This window comes from Gadus morhua, chromosome 4 (assembly GCF_902167405.1).
Source record: "Gadus morhua chromosome 4, gadMor3.0, whole genome shotgun sequence".
In the NCBI taxonomy this organism is placed as follows: Eukaryota; Metazoa; Chordata; class Actinopteri; order Gadiformes; family Gadidae; genus Gadus; species Gadus morhua.
The window spans coordinates 7,709,849-7,730,115 of record NC_044051.1 but is presented as its reverse complement, the minus strand read 5'-3'; the positions used below and the strand labels follow the sequence as shown (position 1 = coordinate 7,730,115).

General features: G+C 50.1%; 3 protein-coding genes across 3 annotated transcripts in view; 1 reads left to right on the top strand and 2 right to left on the bottom strand.

Moving 5' to 3' along the window:
• Positions 1-21: 21 nt before the first annotated feature.
• On the bottom strand, positions 22-2,177 carry LOC115542479 (beta-2-microglobulin). Its single transcript, XM_030354746.1, has 4 exons — positions 1,985-2,177; positions 984-1,256; positions 833-860; positions 22-709 (listed from the first exon to the last, which is right to left on the bottom strand). The coding sequence occupies exons 1-3, from the start codon at positions 2,061-2,063 to the stop codon at positions 847-849; spliced, it is 366 nt and encodes a 121-aa protein (XP_030210606.1). The 5' UTR covers positions 2,064-2,177; the 3' UTR covers positions 22-709; positions 833-846.
• Positions 2,178-2,524: 347 nt separating this feature from the next.
• On the top strand, positions 2,525-7,382 carry tmbim4 (transmembrane BAX inhibitor motif containing 4). Its single transcript, XM_030354741.1, has 7 exons — positions 2,525-2,776; positions 2,868-2,976; positions 3,702-3,807; positions 4,597-4,630; positions 4,731-4,848; positions 6,259-6,304; positions 6,474-7,382. The coding sequence occupies exons 1-7, from the start codon at positions 2,686-2,688 to the stop codon at positions 6,678-6,680; spliced, it is 711 nt and encodes a 236-aa protein (XP_030210601.1). The 5' UTR covers positions 2,525-2,685; the 3' UTR covers positions 6,681-7,382.
• The window catches only part of stab2 (stabilin 2), a 41,990-nt gene continuing 28,752 nt past the window's right edge, over positions 7,030-20,267 (bottom strand). Inside the window, exons 42-68 of the mRNA XM_030354672.1 lie at positions 20,165-20,238; positions 19,309-19,380; positions 19,096-19,215; positions 18,256-18,300; positions 17,972-18,061; positions 17,716-17,871; positions 16,992-17,120; positions 16,820-16,879; positions 16,285-16,455; positions 15,804-15,893; positions 15,538-15,684; positions 15,397-15,456; positions 14,625-14,748; positions 14,291-14,440; positions 13,567-13,671; positions 13,097-13,204; positions 12,408-12,601; positions 11,791-11,932; positions 11,442-11,575; positions 11,035-11,200; positions 10,651-10,757; positions 10,128-10,247; positions 9,758-9,904; positions 9,095-9,208; positions 8,772-8,903; positions 8,399-8,509; positions 7,030-7,994 (exon numbers count right to left, since the gene is read on the bottom strand). Of these exons, the coding sequence (XP_030210532.1) occupies positions 7,938-7,994; positions 8,399-8,509; positions 8,772-8,903; positions 9,095-9,208; positions 9,758-9,904; positions 10,128-10,247; positions 10,651-10,757; positions 11,035-11,200; positions 11,442-11,575; positions 11,791-11,932; positions 12,408-12,601; positions 13,097-13,204; positions 13,567-13,671; positions 14,291-14,440; positions 14,625-14,748; positions 15,397-15,456; positions 15,538-15,684; positions 15,804-15,893; positions 16,285-16,455; positions 16,820-16,879; positions 16,992-17,120; positions 17,716-17,871; positions 17,972-18,061; positions 18,256-18,300; positions 19,096-19,215; positions 19,309-19,380; positions 20,165-20,238 (3,125 nt within the window). The 3' untranslated portion in view covers positions 7,030-7,937. The remainder of the gene's footprint in view (positions 7,995-8,398; positions 8,510-8,771; positions 8,904-9,094; positions 9,209-9,757; positions 9,905-10,127; positions 10,248-10,650; positions 10,758-11,034; positions 11,201-11,441; positions 11,576-11,790; positions 11,933-12,407; positions 12,602-13,096; positions 13,205-13,566; positions 13,672-14,290; positions 14,441-14,624; positions 14,749-15,396; positions 15,457-15,537; positions 15,685-15,803; positions 15,894-16,284; positions 16,456-16,819; positions 16,880-16,991; positions 17,121-17,715; positions 17,872-17,971; positions 18,062-18,255; positions 18,301-19,095; positions 19,216-19,308; positions 19,381-20,164; positions 20,239-20,267) is intronic.

The following is a 20,267-nucleotide window of genomic DNA, read 5'->3' as shown; positions in this document are numbered from 1 at the left end:
CCAGTCAATAAAACACTCAGCTTCACCAAAACCTTTATTCTACGTCAGGATCACACGTTTCATTTTATATTCCTCATTCCTTCACCATAATAATGATATTGCGAAGTTAAATAAAAAAAATTGCAAATCTTTCATCAAAATATAATAACATGTTGGACATGTTTATAAAGAACCAGATTACAAAAGCACATTTTTAAAATGTCACATTAATATAGCTTAAAAACCCTTTGGATATAATGTCAATCCAAAACTCAAAAACAAAGATTATTATGTCAACACATAATAATTAGACAAAAGCTAAAGAATAAAACATTGATTGCTGGAGCAGTGATTAGATATGCTGTAGGTGAGAGATTTGAGAGGCGTAACTTGAGTGCATAGGCCCGCCTTCCATGCTTTGTTTGAGGAATCCAAATTACCTGTCAATCAAAGGTGTGTGAAGGCAACGCTTCTCTTTGGTGGAAAAGGGAGTGATGTTTTTAAACTTTTTATCTATTTAAATCATTCAATTATCTTTTAAATCTTTTAAATCTTATTTTGCTACCTCTCGTTACAACTCTCAATTCTTAACTACAGCATCTTAACAAGTAGTAAAAGTTAAATCAGCGAACAACCTCAGGATTATTTAACCACGCTTCGAGTTCCGCAGAGTCCCTTGGTCGACTTCCTTTCTTGTGACGCAGAACTACCAGGCAGGGCGTGTAGTCAGCTATTAAAAGGATCAAATGATATGATATTTATTACCCTGACGATAAACGAGATTTCACACATTTTGACCAAATATTTATCTAATATATATGTCAAATATTCATTACTCATTTATATTACTCACCGTAGTGCAGGACTTTAATCATTCATATCTGGAAAGAAAACCAAAAATTATGAAACGAACTAACTTCATCTGAAAGTGGGCGTAAAAAAGGGGATGAAAGTGGAGGTTACGTGATCGGCAATGACGACAGAAGACCAGAAACAGAACTCACCCCAGGCGTGGTTTGTGGTCCTCCCCATATGGTTGACCCTGCAGGCATAGCGGGCCCCCTCCCTGGGAATGAAGGGCACCCTCTTTGTCAGATGGTACTGCCACTGCGACTCAAACATCAGGTCGCTCTGCACCGCCCCGGGGATCACGACCCCGTTCTCTAGAAGGTCCACTTCCACCTCCGGTGGCTGGAAATTGTTCAGGTAGCAGATCAGGCTGTTTCCCGTCCCGGGCTCCGCAGGCTCCCGGGTGTACACCTGGACCTTGGGGGGAGCTGGAAGGAAGACATTAGTTAGAGTTTATCCTTGCAATGCTATACTTTTTTAAATTATTAATATGCTTACATTCTTCCTTTTTTTGTCCATATTTAATGCTGGCTTCTAGATTTTATCCCTGCACTGCTGAACGTACTTATTTGCACTACCATCATGACACACATTCTCCAAGAGCACCATAGCATATCTTTTATCGTCTATATCATCCATGTGGATATTTTTATTTTATTTTATCATTGTTAATGTTGTATTGTGTATGCTGTGTGTGACGTGTTCAAGCTACTGTTACCTTGAACCTTGAGAGAATTCAGTTTATATTGGAAATGGGCGAAATGGTAAATAAGCCACACCTACAGGGTTTATTTCATGTAGGCCATATAGCGAAGATTAGACGGCCACGCCTACAATCACAAAACTAATATCGTTTTAATTTGCCCAGATAAACCTTTGGTGGCCATGTTTGTATTGTTTAACTTATCTACAACCAATAAAAACTAATACGGTGTTGTCCACTATGTGGAGAAGAAACCATTCACAATTGGTGTTAGCTTGAAACATGTCATCAAAATGAAGCATAGACTAAAATAATTTACATCATTATGCTGTTTTCTTTTGACTGTTTTACATTTTTTAACCCGTCCCCTTAGTCCTCATATCGTTATCACAGGCCAAACACATAAACAAAAACAATCGGCGAAATCCAGTTTTCACGTTCTTCTGTACTTACTAATCGCCATCGACATCAAAACGAGTCCGCAGAAGACCGAGACCATTAAAGGGTTCATCTTCACCCCAAAAACTCCCATCTTCACAAACTTTCAAACACGGAAACTGTGTGTGTTTTGACCGCCAGAGAGAATAACCTACGCATCTTACGTGAAACCGAAAGCACTTCTTCAAGCCACGCCTCTGATGTCGGAGATATCTATGGAATGGAGGCAAGGTTCCACTGGGGTTGATTTTAATCTTTAACTTAAAAAAACAACCATTATATTCCCTTTGGCGACAACAAAGACAACGCCTGCCATATATTTTTTAACTTACACATTTTAGATCAGTGATTACTGTATGGACATTAAAACCAATTGCTACAGTTAAACAACAATTATGATAATAAACATGATACCATGTCGCGTAAATGGACAGCATTTCTACCATAGATATATATTATTCATGACTATTTTTATAGTCATTATTATAATTGTGATTATTACACTTATTAAGGCCTATGATCGGTATTTCCCTTCCCCATGGCCGTCTGGTGATCCGTGATCCCCACCTCTAGGCCAGCCGGGGGCGCTGCTGCACAGACCAGTCGGGTTAGGACCAGAAGAAGAGCGGCACCGACGTATTCCTCAGTCGTCACCGCTTCCTCTACAGACGAAAACAAACAGAGAGCTGCCGTGTATTTGGTTCTAAACCGCAGAGATGAGCACCGAGAAATACCCGAGGTCCTCCATCGAGGATGACTTCAACTACGGCACCAACGTGGCAACGGCCAGCGTCCAGATCCGGATGGGTGAGAAACACGACGCCGATCACAGTAACGTCAGTGATGATGATGAGGGATGCTACTCATCTAACCACTTTTTATTCCCCTCCTCCTCCAGACTTCCTCCGTAAGGTGTACAGCATCCTCTCCCTCCAGATCATCCTGACCACGGCCACCGCCGCGCTCTTCATGTTCTGCGAACCCATCAAGCAGTTCGTCCACACCAGGTCAGCCCGGGGGTTCGAGGAGATCATCTGGGGCTCCTAGGAGATAATTTTGGTCCTGTTTTCACACCCAGACCTGGGAGTAGGTGTACCTTTCTGAACCAGCGTGTGTTATGAACTCTATTCTACGCAATCCCAGTGAAACCACTGCGGGCAGACTGCATTGGACGTAGATTGTCCCATATTTCCGGTTTTCCGGAAGTGACGCTGTCAATTATCATTTGTGTTGGGTCACGTGGGAGTTGCTTAAACATATAGAAATAGTAGGATGTCGTTCTGTGTTTTTCAGGATGCTTCATGCACATCAAGTACACTTTTTTAACCAAGAACAAGTCGTTTTTTTAAATGTGGATTTTTAATTTTTATATATATATATACGGTTATATATATATATAACAATTTATAAGTATATTTACATTTGAAAATGGGTCGGAAATCTTTGATGGTAATCCACACTCTTCGTGACTCATGAATGTAATGACCAAATGATAAAAACATTAAATAATAATAAATAACTGGTAATATAGCTAATGAAATGACCACGAAACAGCCGAGTAAAGACTTATAAAATAGTTATGTGTGCGTTAACATTCAAATCAGTTGTCAAGGCATTGTAATGTCTGGCATCCGCTGATTGACAGGGCTGTTGAGGTTCTCTCCCCAATGACAGGATCACCGTAGCTCTCTGAATGTTCCTCCTGTCTAACTGGTTTTCCTGCTCCTCCCAGTCCTGCGGTGGTGCTGGTCTCGGCGCTGGGCTCGCTGGTGCTGCTGGTTGCGCTGGCGGTGTACCGACACAGGCACCCCCTCAACCTCTACCTGCTGCTGGCCTTCGTAAGTGTCCCTCTGGCCTTCCCTCCACGTCCCTCCACGCCCCTCACTAAACGGGCTTGACGGCGTTTGATCCAAGTTGTATCTGTTCACATTGTGTATGCGTATTAGAAAGAATCATGAGTTAGATGGGAGTCAGCAAATGTAACAGTGTATACTGTACAGTGTAGTGTCAACAAATGTAAAACTGTAGTCTTTTTACACTAGTGCACACTGTAGAGTGTCACATCTAACTCATGATTCTTTATAATTCGCATAACTTTCTTCTCAACAAATGTAACACTGTGCAGTGTACAGTGTGTATGTACTGATGGGTGTTTGATTGTGCCAGCTGTCTGTATCCATTCAGATATCTGAATAGGAACATTCATAAGACAGTAAGTCATGGCGTTTGCTCCCTTTAAGGCACGGCCTATAGTCACAAGGAAGGGGAAAGTAAAGTCCAGTAGGTCAAAGTCCAACACTTTGGAACTGATCTGCAGGACATGTGATTCATGAATTTAAAATCACTTTGATTCTGAAGTAACTCCTATTCTAAAGTAACCCTGATTCCAAAATGACTTAAGATTTAAGTGAAGAGATGCTGGTCAATGAAACTCTTGAGACGAATCAAAATCCGCTAAAGCCCCCTGCAGCAACATCGAAACGCAGTAATAATAGAAAGTCTTGATCAACCCCCTAGAGGGGACCATCGTCGCAGGTGAGGGTCTGTCGGACAGGTGGATTCCTATTTTGTCAACGTGAACTGTTTTTAAAGCCACCCGTGAACTCTTTTGTTATCATGTCTTGTAGACTCTGCTGGAGGCGGTCTCCGTGGCAACAGCTGGTACGCGTCCTCATCTGAATAAAGGCCCTGCCTAGTGTGTGTAGTACCTCTAACTGAACGGTGGGTGCCTACTGAATCCTGTCTCTGCCCCCCCCTGCAGTGAGCTTCTATGAGTATAAGATCGTGCTGCAGGCGTTCTTCCTCACCTGCACCGTGTTCACCTGTCTCACGGCCTACACCTTCCAGTCCAAGAGGGACTTCAGCAAGCTGGGGGCCGGGTGAGTGGCTCTGACCTACTGTCTGAGGGAACACCAGGAACATGACCGACTGTAGTACATGACCTACTGTGGAACATGACCTACAGTAGTACATTTACTACTGTAGTACATGGACTACTGTAGGTCATGTTCTACTGTCTGAGGGAACACCAGGAACATGACCGACTGTAGTACATGACCTACTGTGGAACATGACCTACAGTAGTACATTTACTACTGTAGTACATGGACTACTGTAGGTCATGTTCTACTGTCTGAGGGAACACCAGGAACATGACCGACTGTAGTACATGACCTACTGTGGAACATGACCTACAGTAGTACATTTACTACTGTAGTACATGGACTACTGTAGGTCATGTTCTACTGTCTGAGGGAACACCAGGAACATGACCGACTGTAGTACATGACCTACTGTGGAACATGACCTACAGTAGTACATTTACTACTGTAGTACATGGACTACTGTAGGTCATGTTCTACTGTCTGAGGGAACACCAGGAACATGACCGACTGTAGTACATGACCTACTCTAGAACATGACCTACAGTAGTACATGTACTACTGTAGTACATGTACTACTGTAGGTCATGTTCTACTGTCTGAGGGAACACCAGGAACATGAGTACTGTAGTACATGACCTACTGTGGAACATGACCTACAGTAGTACATTTACTACTGTAGTACATGGACTACTGTAGGTCATGTTCTACTGTCTGAGGGAACACCAGGAACATGACCGACTGTAGTACATGACCTACTCTAGAACATGACCTACAGTAGTACATGTACTACTGTAGTACATGTACTACTGTAGGTCATGTTCTACTGTCTGAGGGAACACCAGGAACATGATCGACTGTAGTACATGACCTACTGTAGAACATGACCTACAGTAGTACATGTACTACAGTAGTACATGTACTACTGTCTGAAGGAACACCTTTACACCATGAATCGTACTATTGTAGTAAATGTACTTCATGTACTACAGTAGTACTTGTACATGTACTGCTGTACTTCATGTACTACAGTATAGTACTGCTGTACTTCATGACCTACTCTACTACATGTACTAAAGTATTACTGTTGTACATGACCTACTCTACTACAGTAGTACATGCACTTTACTACTGTAAGATACTAGTGTACTACATGTATTTTATGGGCTGTACTACTGTAAGCTAATACTGTACCACATGAACTGAACTACAATGTTTGTACATTATTGTTTGTACAAACATTGTTTGTTATTGTTAGTTGTAACTAGAAAAGCAGAGAAAATACCTAATGAGCCTCACAAATAGTTGTATTTTTAAGAATGCTGCCTCCCAGCATTCATAAAATTTCATTATGTATCTCTGTCTGAGTGAATGAGTGAACATTCTGTGCATCGCTGCCCCCTGCAGGCTGTTTGCTGCACTGCTGATTCTGATCGTGGGCGGGGTTATGCGGGTGAGTGACAGGGTGTTTTGTCCCCTCAGTCCTTTGGAGTAGAGCCAGACATGTGACGATACTTAATATTCAAGGATTTAAGACCTTATCTTAATATTTAAGGCATTATCCTCGTGTTTGATGCTACAAAGTTTCTGACAATGGGGATTATGGGGTTCTCTCCTCCCAGATGTTCTTCAACAACGAGACGACAGAGCTGCTCTTCGCCTGCGCCGGAGCGCTGGTCTTCTGCGGGTTCATCATCTACGACACACACCTTCTGATGCACCAGCTGTCCCCTGAGGAGCACATCCTGGCCTCCATCAACCTGTACCTGGACATCATCAACCTCTTCATCCACCTGCTGCGCATCCTGGACTCCATGAAGAAGAACTGAGGGGCGTCGCCCGGCCGCCATCTTGCTACTGGAGCGCCCTCCCATTGGTCAATTCTAGAATAAATACTCGCGTTGCTTTGCTGCGCGGGGCGTCTTTCTTATAATTATTCGTAAATTTTTGGCACAAAAGTAACCAGGTGGCTGCTTGGAACGTCAGTTAGGTTAGCTAACCCTAACCTACCCGAGCCGTAGGGCGGGTCACCGCTGGTGAATGTTCAACGCTACCAGGTTACCCGCTGTCATGGTTCTGAGTGGACTGGTATTGTGTTGTAGCTGGTGTTTCTTTGTTGTGTTTTTGGTCGTTAAGGGAAGTTGCTGCATGGTGAGCAGATTATGAAGGTTAAACTGGTTTTATGTTAGGAGTCATTTATTTATATATCTTTCTGCACACTTTTAATTGCTTTGACCTTTGTATGATATAACAAGCTGTAATTGCCCACGGACAACAACTTGTTGACGGACTTGATGTAAATGTATTCATTCCATTCCTGAATGTAAAATATACTTATTAACAAACGACACGGTTATCAGCATTATGAAAACTTGTATCGCCTTTCAATGATTTCCACTATGTCGTTAATCATCAGATGTATTAACTTTATGTGCAATTCTATAGAGTATAGTTCAGAAAAATAATTTATGTGAAATCTGTCGGATAAAATGAACGCTGGCAACAGAATTATAATAAATGATTTGAAATGACTTCAGGATACTGGGCTGAATTACTGGTCATTTTCTGCGGAGGAGCTACTGGTGCTCATAGTAACACTTGACATCACCGGTCCAGGATCCCTGGAGTGGTACTGGAGCAGGTCCAGGGTCTCTCGAGGTCCAGGATCCCTGGAGTGGTTCTGGAGCAGGTCCAGGGTCTCTCTAGGTCTCGAGGTCCAGGGTCTCTAAAGGGGTCTGTAGGAGGTCCAGGTGGTCTAGAGGTCTCGAGGTCCAGGGTCTCTAAAGGGGTCTGTAGGAGGTCCAGGTGGTCTAGAGGTCTCGAGGTCCAGGGTCTCTAAAGGGGTCTGTAGGAGGTCCAGGGGGTCTAGAGGTCTCGAGCTCCAGGGTCTCTAAAGGGGTCTGTAGGAGGTCCAGGTGGTCTAGAGGTCTCGAGGTCCAGGTTCTCTGAAGGGGTTTGTAGGAGGTCCATGATCTCTAAAGGGGTCTGAAGGAGGTCCAGGGTCTCTCGAGGTCTCGATGTCCAGGGTCTCTAAAGGGGTCTGTAGGAGGTCCAGGTCTCTAGGGGGGGGGGGGGTATGGAGGACATCAGGCCTTAATGATGTCGTAGCAAACGTTGCTCACCCCCTGCTGCGAGTCCTCCTCCTAGAACAGAAGATCTGTGGTCAGTCCACCAGGGGGAACATTCCTCTGACCCGCCGATCACTATGAAAGGTTCACATCTTAAGGACGTCAGCCCTTATGACGGACGGGACCAGAGGACACTTGTTGCAATACAAGAACCAATCAGAGCTCGACAGCGTCAGTCATCGAATGTATACTTAAAGCTGCACTATCGCACTTCTGTACTGCAACTATTTACTCCGTTAACTGAACTAGGTAGTTTCTCAAGAATTATATGTTATATTCTGGTCCTCTTTGGCAGCGTGGCAAAATCTCAGACTGAAAATGATACAGCTGTAACCGTGGCTACTCAGGCCACTAGAGGGCGCTAACAGGGAAACTGAAACAGTGCAGTATAAAACCCCTTGAGGGAGTTCCAGACTTACGGCGGCACTGGGAGGCAACAGCTCTGCGGGGGGCGACGTGTCGAAGATGGGGTTGATGATGTTGGAGTGGCGGGGCGTAGGGGCGGAGTCTTCCTCTTGCTCACCTTCATCCTGTCGCATGGAAAAGGGCTCGGTCAAACCATCAACAAAAACACTCACTTAATAATAATATATTAGACTTATGAAACGCTTTTCTAAATACTCAGACGCTTTACAGAGGGAACACAACATAAAATCATTTAATAAGAACATATGGGGAGGCAGGGGTGAAAAGAGAAAGAGGTTATTTTGTGACAGCAGTCTTAAGAAGGTGTTTTTTGAGGTGCATGTTTGGATCACACGTTGGAGGAAGGAGGAGGAAGGGGGGCCCGACCTTGAAGTAGCTGAACTTGAAGGGTGTGGCTCTGTGCGCGTGGAAGCGGTATCCCACCACGAGGACCGCCGCCACCAGCGCCAGCAGCAGCACGAGTCCCACCCCCATCCCGGCCTTGTGTCCCACATGGAGCTGAGGGGCAGACAGGGAATGAGACTCCAACACAAACCCTTTGGTGGGCGATACCGTGAGCGTTTACCTCCAGGGAGGTTTTCTAAGTGTTGCAGAGCCATCCACTTCTTTGTAGCTGTTACAAAGTTGCCTTTAATTGTTCTGATGATTCTAAGCCGAGTGGCTATGATAAGACAGGTGGGGGGGCTCACCGGTTTGTGGGGCGCTGGGGGGGCCTTCAGGGGCCCCGCGATCACGTGGATGACCCCGTTAGACGCCACGATGTCAGAGTCGATGATGAAGCGTTCGTTGACGTAGCAGGAGGACTGACAGCATTCACGAAGAAGTTATAGTTATGATTCATAACAGTATGTACTTAAAATGCAATGACGTAATGGAGAGGATTTATAACAGCAAACCATGATATTAAAAATTACAGCACCTTAATTACAGTGTCACTGTGACAAGGTGACACTGTAATGCAGTGCATTAGCCAACCACAAGGGGGGCACTGTCATGCAGTGTGTTAGCCAACAAAAATGTGACACTGTAATTCAGTGTATTGGCCAACAAGGGGACACTGTAATGCAGTGTGTTGGCCAACAAGGGGACACTGTAATGCAGTGTGTTAGCCAGCCACAAGGTGACACTGTAATGCAGTGTGTTAGCCAACAAGGTGACACTGTAATGCAGTGTGTTAGCCAACAAGGGGACACTGTAATGCAGTGTGTTAGCCAACAACAAGAGACACTGTAATGCAGTGTGTTAGCCAACAATAGGACACTGTAATGCAGTGTGTTGGCCAACAAGGGGACACTGTAATGCAGTGTGTTGGCCAGCTTAATAACAGGAGGGAGGAGGAGGGGAGGTGGTACCAGTGTGTCGGGGTTCATGAAGTCCACCAGCCCCTGGATGGTCAGGCTGCCCTGGCGGGTTCTCAGCCGGCTGCCGTTCTTCATCTGGCTGAGGGCCAGCGCCTCGCCCTCCGACAGGTGGTGCTCCATGTCCCTCTCCGTCAGCGTCTACCGGACGGTTCAACACCATTGTCAACAACCACTCAGGAGGTAGAGTGCATTGACTGGTAACCGGAAGGTGGCAAGGTGTGTGTGTGTGTGTGCGCGCGCGCGTGCATGTGCGCGCGCGCGTGTGTGTGTGTGTGTGTGTGTGTGTGTGTGCGTGCGTGCGTGCGTGCGTGGCGTGCGTGCGTGCGTGGCGTGCGCGTGTGATACTGTTCCGTCGACTTGCCTGGTTCTCCAGCAGGCCCGAGTTGTCCGGTACAAACAGAGTATTCTTGGTGCTCAGGTCACTCAGCCGCGACACAAACTCCTTCCCGGACCGGGAGCTCCGGGAGTAGTTCAGGATTTGCTGAGGAAAGGAAAAGGAGGAGTTTAGCAGCCAGGCAGGGGCACGGCCGGAGTTCAACCGCAAACCCCTGATCCCACTGTGGAACAAGGCGTGTTTTTGTCTGGCACTTAATGTGGATACATATTGTTCGTTGTTTGTCCTGGCATAACGTGGTGTAGCATCTTATCCTAGCTATCTTTGTTGTACAGGGGGAATGGGTTAACCTAGCGATTGCAAGGGCTTGGCACTTGTGAACATCTTTACACTTCTATGAACATAGAAGTGTATATATGGCTGTACCGACAGCCATATATTGTTGTGTCTCTTTCTTCTGACAAATGTACTTGTTGTAAGTCGCTTTGGATAAAGGCGTCTGATAGATGCCCTGAATGTAAATATTAATGTAATGTAAATGTTCACATACGGTATAGAAGTTGGAGAAGTCCGGTGTGGACTGTAGGACCTGGAGGAGGTTCCCTGAGCAGGAGTAACCGTCGCCCACGTACCCGGGTTTACACGCACACGACACCTCTGGGGCAGAGACACAACGCACAATTAAACACGCACACAACGCCTCTGGGGCAGAGACACAACGCACAATTAAACACGCACACGACACCTCTGGGGCAGAGACACAACGCACAATTAAACACGCACAGGACACCTCTTGAGACGAGAGCAAAACGATCACAAATCACAGAGATGATTTCTGCCATAATATATATATCCCATCTTTAAACAACCCTGAATGTGAGAGAGGACATCGGAGCAGAGCTGTTCCTCTGTTCGGTTCTGTTCGGACCCCTACCTTTGACTCGGTAGCAGAAGGTGTCCCAGGTCTCACTCAGGTTCTTGCGGGTGCCGTAGTCCACGATGCCCACGTGACCGAAGCCACAGTTGGGGTTGGAGAAGGTGGTGGGGTACGCCACCCGGGCCTCCGTCAGCCAGCCCGCAGAGCACAGGTTGAGGCCCGCCTGAACCCATGAGCAGAGGGTTACAGGTTGAAGCCCGCCTTGACCCATGAGCAGAGGGTTAAAGGTTGAAGCCTGCCTTGACCCATGAGCAGAGGGTTAAAGGTTGAAGCCCGCCCATGTCCAACATTTAGCACTTAACACACTTAACCCTTAACTCTGGCACATTTTATGCTTTACACTTAACACACCTAACGCTGACCTTTCACACTTGACCCTTAACCCTTGACCCTGTGCCCCCCACCTGCTGGGCGTAGGACAGCTGTTTGTAGGAGGCGAGGCCGGCCCCCTCCCCCCCGCAGGCCGCCGCCGCGCCGGCGTAGGTCAGCTTGTAGGGGCCCTTATCGGAGCGCAGGTGGAACACCCCCACCGTGGCGTCTGGAAGCACACACACACGGGCACACACACGCACACACACACACACACACACACGAACACAGGCACCCACATACACACATGCACACACACACACACACACACACACAAATACACACACACACAAGCAACACACACACACACACACATGGGTTGAAGGGGAGTATTTGCAGCGGGTTCGGTGTGTTGTGATGACCTCATCAATGACCTCATCGTACCCTCAAAGTGGAGGTCCGTGCACTCCCCGTCCAGGTGGCACGCGCCGTTGTCTTGGAGACAGCGGTTGATTGGCAGCTCCTTGACCTCACACTTGACCCCGTCACCAATGTAGTTGTTCTTACAGGCGCACTTCTTCTTGCCCTGGGGGTCACAACAATCCATCTTCAGAAAGCCCTCCTCTGGTCTCTAGACATCTCTCCCATCTTACCCACAACACCTAGGGTTGAGGGTCACCCCAGCCCCAACCCTGACCCTAACCCCTAACCCTTATGACCCCTGACCCTTACCCCTGACCCCTCCTACTGGGCCGGTCATGGCTCAGGTGGCGTGCTCGGAGCTAACCCTGACCCCTCGCCCTGACCCTAACCCTGACCCCTAACCCTTGACCCCTGACCTTAACCCTAACCCCAACCCCTGACCCCTCGTACCGGGCCGGTCATGGTGCAGGTGGCGTGCTCGTGGCTAACCCTAATCCCTGACCTCTAACCCTGACCCCAACCCCTGACCCTTGACCCCTCGTACCGGGCCGGTCATGGTGCAGGTGGCGTGCTCGTGGCTAACCCTAATCCCTGACCTCTAACCCTGACCCCAACCCCTGACCCTTGACCCCTCGTACCGGGCCGGTCATGGTGCAGGTGGCGTGCTCGTGGCAGCCCCCGTTGTCCGTCAGGGAGCAGGGGTCGACGGGCTGGCAGTAGAAGCCGTCCCCGCTGTGCCCCGCTGGGCAGACACACCCCACCTTCACCCCCGTCTGCCGGCAGCGCGCCCCCGCAGCGCAGCCGCCGTTCCCCGCAGCACACAGGTCCACCACTGGGGGGGAAGAGGGGAGTCAACCACACGGGAGAGACACAGGTCCACCACTGGGGGGGGGGAGAGGGGAGTCAACCACACGGGAGAGACACAGGTCCACCACTGGGGGGGGAGAGGGGAGTCAATCACACGGGAGAGACACAGGTCCACCACTGGGGGGGGAGAGGGGAGTCAATCACACGGGAGAGACACAGGTCCACCACTAGCGGGGGGAGGAAGGGGAGAGAGAGGAGTAAACAACACAGGAAAGACACACATCCACCGCTAGGGAGGGAGGGGCACTGGTCCACCACTAGGGCGGGGAGAGGGGGGAGAGGGGGGGGAGAGAGTATCAGACCGAGGAGTGAACAACATTGGAGGGGCGGGGAACGTCCCGGGATACACCTGGTTACAGTGTTATAACACCAGGCGGAGGAGGAGGAGGAGGAGGAGGAGGAGGAGGAGGAGGAGGAGGAGGAGGAGGAGGAGGAGTCCCAACGGCGGGGGGGGTCTTACGTGTGCATGTGGATCCGTTTCCCTGGTAGAAGGGCGCGCACATGCAGGTGTTGTTGTCCTGGCAGACCCCCTGTGGGGAGCAGGGCGGGGCGCAGACCGGGGCCGCGGCTGGCAGGACGGCAGGGAGAGGGGGTTACAATGGTCTGATCTTACTGGGACCAGTAGCCAAAGAACCGTGTTCCTATTGGTCGGATCAGCAGCTAGTGTGTGCGTGTGTGCGTGTGTGTGTGTGTGTGTGTGTGTGTGTGTGTGTGTGTGTGTGTGTGTGTGTGTGTGTGTGTGTGGGGATTTCTGTGCGAGCTTGTGTACGTGTGCGTGTGTACGTGTACATGCATGTGCGTGAGTGTATGTGCCTGTGTGTGTCTGTGTGTGTGTGTGTGTGTGTGTGTGTGTGTGTGTGTGTGTGTGTGTGTGTGTGTGTGTGTGTGTGTGTGTGTGTGTGTGTGTGTGTGTGTGTGTGTGCGTCAGACCTTGCTGCACCTCGCAGTGGGCCCCGGTCCAGCCCTCCTCACAGAAACACGCGCCGCTGCCCCGCCGCCCGTCCAGACACACCCCCCGCTGAGAGCAGTTACAGGCTGAGGGACCCAGGGAGAGACACATGAGCCACGGCCCAGGGTGGAGGGGTTACCGCGGTGACCACCTATTGACCCCTGACCTACTCTCCGAGCTCCCGGTCTGGGAAGGAGTCGCGGCACCGAGGCGTCTCTCTCTCTCTCTCTCTCTCTCTCTCTCTCTCTCTCTCTCTCTCTCTCTCTCTCTCTCTCTCTCTCTCTCTCTCTCTCTCTCTCTCTCTCTCTCTCTCTCTCTCTCTCTCTCTCTCTCTCTCTCTCTCTCTCTCTCTACTTCCTGGCACTTAATGTACGCCCTTATTGAATGTTGTACGTCCTGGCACTTACAAACAGTCTTTAGTATCATGCAGCATATTATCCTAGCTATATTTGTTGTTTACGGGGAATGGGTTAACCCTAGAGCGTTGTAAGTGCTCGGAACTTGGTTCTACGAACATCCTTTCTGCACCGACAGCGATAGAGTGTTGTTTCACTTCCGCTTTGGATAAAAGCGTCCCTTTGAGTCCAGTCACGGCCCCCTGAGGGTCAGAGGCCCCTGAGGGTCAGAGGCCCCTGAGGGTCAGAGGCCCCTGAGGGTCAGAGGCCGTGACTGGACTCCTGGCGGCGTTCCCACGGGACACCGTACCCTGGCAGGCCGGCCCGAAGCGCCCGTCGTCGCACAGCTCGCACGCCGTGCCCCCGAACCCGTCGTGGCAGCTGCAGGTGCCGTTGCCGAGGTGACCGGCGTCACAGTCGCCGTGGTTACTGCAGACGGACCCTGCTCCCCCCGGGCAAGCTGGACGGACACACGGACGTTTACACACAGACGTGCACCCACACACACACACACACACACACAGAATATATAAATACAATTGTTTTGTATATTGTGTATAAATATTATATACATATATATAATATAATCTACATACAGACGGACGGGTGTGAATGTTAAACAAGATGACATCATATCCTCCTACCCTGGCAGTCCCGCCCATAGTAGCCCGCGCAGCATTTGGGCTGCCATTGGTTGAAGATGCAGGTGGGCTGGCAGCCAGAGTTTTTCTGGTAGGACAGCATGGGCAGGTCGCACGGCTGGTGGCCCTACAAACAGACAAGCACTCATCTCATCTCAAGAGTGAGGCGCACCAATCTCACAAGAGTGAGGCTCTCTCTAATCTCACGAGAAGAGTGAGGCGCAATAATCTCATTTGAAGAGTGAGGCACAGTAATCTCATGAGGAGAGTGAGGCACACTTATCTCACGACAAGTCTGAGGTGCACTAATCTCACGAGAAGAGTTAGGTGCACAAATCTCACGAGAAGAGTGAGGCACACCTATCTCATGACAAGAGTGAGGTGCACTAATCTTACGAGAAGAGTGAGCCGCACTTATCTCGCAAGAAAAGTGAGACAGATGCATCTCATGAGCAGAGTAAGGCACACCAATCTCATGATAACAGTGAGGCACACTAATCTCATTTGAAGAGTGAGGCACAGTCATCTCATGAGAAGAGTGAGAAGCATTCATCTGATCTGAAAGAGTTCCTGATTAAGTCCACCAGGTTGGCTCAGTTCATGCACCCAAAGGCGAAACCCATCTGCCCTCAACATGGCTGACATTACAGCGGTTGTATTGAGTCCATCGGCCACAAGCGCCGGTGCCTCCAGACCCGGACTCTGAGTCGGAGCGGAGGGCTGAACCCCTCCATGAGGAACCGACCGCGTGGAAGAACGGAACAGAACCACCCACCTTCTTTTTGGATCCGCTCGGACACTCGGACGAGGCACGCAGGCAAACGGAACAGCTCATCTGCGGCGGCGAGAGAAGGGAACAGCGATCATTTCACCATCACGCACTCAGAGGGCCACCAGGGGAGTCCGGACCACCCACCTCGACCTCGAAGCTGGTCCGCTCGTCGCAGCGGCCCCCCAGGCTGGGCGGCGTGAGCAGGCAGTCGATGCCGTGCGCCACCCCGTCCTTGAAGGCCATGTTCCTCTGGACCACGCGACACTTCCCCTCGTTGATGAAGAGCGCCCCCTGCGGGGGACACACGAGGCAGCGTTCGGTGACCAAGACGACGGACGACACTACCGATCCGCGGGGCCCTCGTCAGCTCTGAGGAGGATGATGAGGGTGGTGTTTGTGTGTCTACGTACGATGGCGTCCAGTCCGCCGCGGCTGAAGCGGAGATGCGATCCCTGCAGGCTACGGGCCGACTCCATGAGACCCAGATCTAGAGAGAACACCTGCAGTAGGACAGGACAGAGCATCTCCCTGAACAACACGCTGGTATGATCGACCACTACACCAGGACATACAGCAAGGTCCTTCAAGGTACCAGGTCAAACAGTCAGGTCCTTGAAGGGTCCAGGTTATACAGTCAGGTCCTGGAAGGAGACATAACCACTACACCGGATCATACAGTATGGTCCTGGAAGTAGACACAACCACTGCACCGGATCATACAGTAAGGTCCTGGAAGGAGACACAACCACTATACCAGGTCCTACAGTAAGGTCCTGGAAGGCCCCACTACACCAGGTTCTACAATAAGGTCCTGGAAGGCCCCACTACACCAGGCCATACAATAAGGCCCAGGAAGGCCCCACTACCCCAGGGGGTCTGAGAGAGGCCTACCTGTCTGGAGGGCACCACGTGGTACCGGATATACTCCAGCAGCTGTTCTCTGTTGTGCGGGTCGTACAGGAAGTCCCTTTGCTGCTGGGACAGGGAGGACCACGCCCGGTCGGAGGGCAGGAAGACTGTGACGGGGGGGACGTCGCCCAGGCCGTCCATCACGCCCGTCTCCTAGTAGGGACAAAGAGCAGATTCAGAACCAGTCCATCACTTAAGAACGATTCAGAACCCGTCCATCACTCAAGAACCGATTCAGAACCCGTCCGTCACTTAAGAACGATTAAAAAACCCCGGTCACTTAAGAACAGATTAAGAACCCGTCCATCACTTAAGAACCGATCAGAGGCCGTCCTCCCCTTAACAGGTTCAGAACCCGACCTTCACTTAAAGGATTCAGAACCCGTCCATCACTTAAGAACCGATCATAGAACCCGTCCATCACTTAAGAACCCATCCATCACATTATTATCAAAGTGAACCAGTGGGACTAGGATCCGTTTGAAACCGCATGAGGAACCAGAACGCTGGACCTCACCTCCATCAGCTTGTAGAAGCTCGTGTATCCGTTACGCGCCGCCACATCCGTCAGGTTCAGCTGCTCAGGAGAGAAGAGAGTCAGACCAACAGACCTCCAGACAGACAGACAGACAGACCAACAGACCAACAGACCTCCAGACAAACAGACAGAGTGTTCCTGTTGTACTTACGGGTGAGGCCGTGTGGCTCCCTCTCTCCACGCTGGGTGAGACCAGGAAGGAGTCGATCTCGTGGATGATGCCGTTGACACAGGCCGTGCCGCTGAGGGTCACGTTAGCTTCGTTGATCAGGATGTTTCCCTGAAGACGTGAAGGTGGGAGAGAGACGTCAGAGGATGTCTCCTCAAGCAAAGAAACATAACTACCACTTACACAGGGACTACATGTGATCTCATTTACTTCTCACTACTTAAAGTGGTAACCTCAAAGACCTCTCTGTCGTTCTCTGTGGCCACACCTTTGGCCATAAGGGGTTCTTGTTCCCACAGATCCCAACGGTGTCGCCATCGTCAACCAGTTCCTAACATTCCTAATACCGCAAACACAAGATGATGACGCCAAGCTAGGTTAGGCTCAGTCCCCATGTCTCTGATTGTTTGTTAGCATGGTAGTCGCTCTGTCTCAGAGGTACAGATGTCTTATGCTTGGAAGCAATGATGAAGGAACCTCAGAACCTCCTCCACCAGACAACAGAAGAAGTGGATCTGATGTGTAGATAGACAGCCAGGTGGTGGGAAACCTCCCCTGAGGCCCCCTGGTGGTCAGAACCTGAACAGGTGTTACCTGAGACCAGGTGGTCAGAACCTGAGCCCGGTTTAACCTCAGCAGGTGTTACCTGAGACCAGGTGATCAGTACCCCAGATCATCTGGAGGTCAGAACCTGAGCAGGTGTTACCTGAGACCCCCCGGTGGTCAGAACCTCCCCTGACAGCGAGGTGAGGTTCCTGGGCACGGCGAGGTCGCTTGCGGTGAGCAGGTGGCCCATGACTATGTGGCTCTGGAGGATGTAGCCCAACCTGTCACGCACCCCTCCGCCCCACAGAGCTTTCATCTGGCAGGAGAGAAACTTGGTAAGGTGATCCTTTCGGACACAGAAGTACACATCCGGGAGGATACTGACGTGCGGGAGGAGGTGGTTATTATGTGCTTACTGCTTTGAATCCAGCGGCGGACGTCAGTCCGTTGGGGGCGAAGATGGTGAAGGGGCCGCGGCCGTTCAGTCGGAACTGGGGCAAGTACCTCTGGGGATCACGAAGCAGTCTTCCTCAGGTAAGGCTCCTCAGGTATCAAAGGTGTGTGTTATAATAGAGGTGTGTGTTATAGAGATATGTGTTTTCATAGAGGTGTGTGTGTTATCATAGGTGTGTGTGTGATCAAAAGTGTGTGTTATAGAGGGGTGTGTTATCATAGAGGTGTGTGTTATAGAGTCACTTACCATCATGTTTATGAGGAACGAAAGGGAGCCCTCTCTGAGCAGCTCCTGTGGATAGCAGAACATCACAGGTCAGCCAACGCATTCAAAACACTTTGGGCCCTATCTTGCATCCGGCGCAATGGACTTTCTCATTGGCGCATGTGTCGTTGCTAGTTTGCAAATGGCGCAGAGTGTTCTTTTCCCTCCTGCGCCACGCGTCGGTGAATTAGGGAATGATCAGACTCGTCAGATTCAAATGCGCTCATGGCTCTTAAAGGGGATGGGAGCTGGCACTCTCATTGGTTTATTGCACGTTACGCCCAAACCACACCTACGCGTAATTAGGCTACTTCAGACCAACCCTTTATAGATCTGCGCCGGGCGCAAGAGTCATTTTTGCGCCGGTAAAATAGCAAAATCGCCATAGAACCGCCCACAAAGCTACTTGCGTTTGGTGCTTCTCACTTGTGTTTCAGACCGTTAAAATAGGGCCCCTGGTCTCTGGAGCTTCATGTCACGCCGGCCACTACTGCCACCTAGTGGGGGCCAGTCTATTCATCCATTCATCTCCCGTGTTCTACACACCTGTCGGCAATCCTCCATAAACACCCAGCATATCAACCCCGGTTCTCCAGACAATCGTCGCTAGATTGTTGTTTCACACAAGATGTTGCCGAACCCTCGCCTGTCTGACAACTCGCCATCCTTCAAGCCCCAAGTCCCGCCTTTTACATATCTGTTGATTCTCATTAGAGAGCCTTTAATTTGCTCTCTGTGTCAGCCTCACTCTGCGTCGAGCATTTGGGTCCACTCGCTCTACTTCCCCGTAACTCTTCCGGGGCCGCCGTCCTCCACGCTCACCTCTCTGAGGGTTCCTTTGCAGTAGGCTCCGTCTCCCATCCAGCCAGGGCGACAGGTGCAGGTTCGAACGCCGGGAGCGGTGGTGTTACACTTGGCCCTGGAATGGCACTGTCCGTTTCCCTGCAACGTCGGAGCAACGGCCGTCATCGGTCTGGGTCGTGTCCAGACCCCTACGGTCTGCAGTTCAACGTTTGTTTGCATTTGTACACCTACCTTGCGACACAGGTCAATCATCTCGCAAACCTGTCCATCTCCCGAGTAACCCTGCTGACACACGCACACCGTCTGTGGAGAGAGGAACCATCGGAACAATCGCCTGTCAAACAACGTCCGTCTCTTCACGAGAACCTTTACCAAAAATGTTCTTTGATCGTATGGAAAAACAATAAGACATGAAAAAACTGTAATGCTTTGCAGGCCCATATGCTGTGAGTGGCACTAAGGGGTGGGAGGGGGGGCAGGAAGGGGAACCGCCTTGTTGGGTCCAGAGTGAATACAGTGGGCAGGGAGGGGACGTTAAGGGGGTGTTAAGGGTCCTACCTTGTCGGGTCCAGAGTGAATACAGTCTGGTTTAAGGGGGCGTTAAGGGGGTATTAAGGGGCCAACCTTATGGGGTCAAGAGTGAATAGAGTCTGGTTAAGGGGGTGTTGAGTGGGCCCACCTTGTTGGGTCCAGAGTGAATGCAGTCTGGTTTAAGAGGGTGTTATGGGGGTGTTAAAGGAGTGTTAAGGGGGCCCACCTTGTTGGGTCCAGAGTGAATACAGTCTGGTTTAAGGGGGCGTAAAGGGGCCTACCTTATTGGGTCCAGAGTGAATACAGTCTGGTTTAAGGGGGCGTAAAGGGGCCTACCTTGTTGGGTCCAGAGTGAATGCAGTCTGGTTTAAGGGGGCGTAAAGGGGCCTACCTTGTTGGGTCCAGAGTGAATACAGTCTGGTTTTAGGGGGCGTAAAGGGGCCTACCTTATTGGGTCCAGAGTGAATACAGTCTGGTTTAAGGGGCCGTAAAGGGGCCTACCTTGTTGGGTCCAGAGTGAATGCAGTCTGGTTTAAGGGGGCGTAAAGGGGCCTACCTTGTTGGGTCCAGAGTGAATACAGTCTGCGTTCGTGTGGCAGTGGACGGTTCCTTGGGCACACGCGTCGATCTCTGACACAAACACAAAAGGGAGGCTTAGG

Coding starts and splice junctions, on each gene's coding strand:
- LOC115542479 (XM_030354746.1), bottom strand. CDS start 2,063: ATGGGAGTTTTTGGGGTGAAGATGAACCCTTTAATGGTCTCGGTCTTC. Junction 1,257..1,984: donor TTTGATGTCGATGGCGATTA/GTAAGTACAGAA, acceptor TCTTCCTTCCAG/CTCCCCCCAAGGTCCAGGTG.
- tmbim4 (XM_030354741.1), top strand. CDS start 2,686: ATGAGCACCGAGAAATACCCGAGGTCCTCCATCGAGGATGACTTCAAC. Junction 2,777..2,867: donor CAGCGTCCAGATCCGGATGG/GTGAGAAACACG, acceptor CTCCTCCTCCAG/ACTTCCTCCGTAAGGTGTAC. Junction 4,631..4,730: donor GGTCTCCGTGGCAACAGCTG/GTACGCGTCCTC, acceptor CCCCCCCTGCAG/TGAGCTTCTATGAGTATAAG.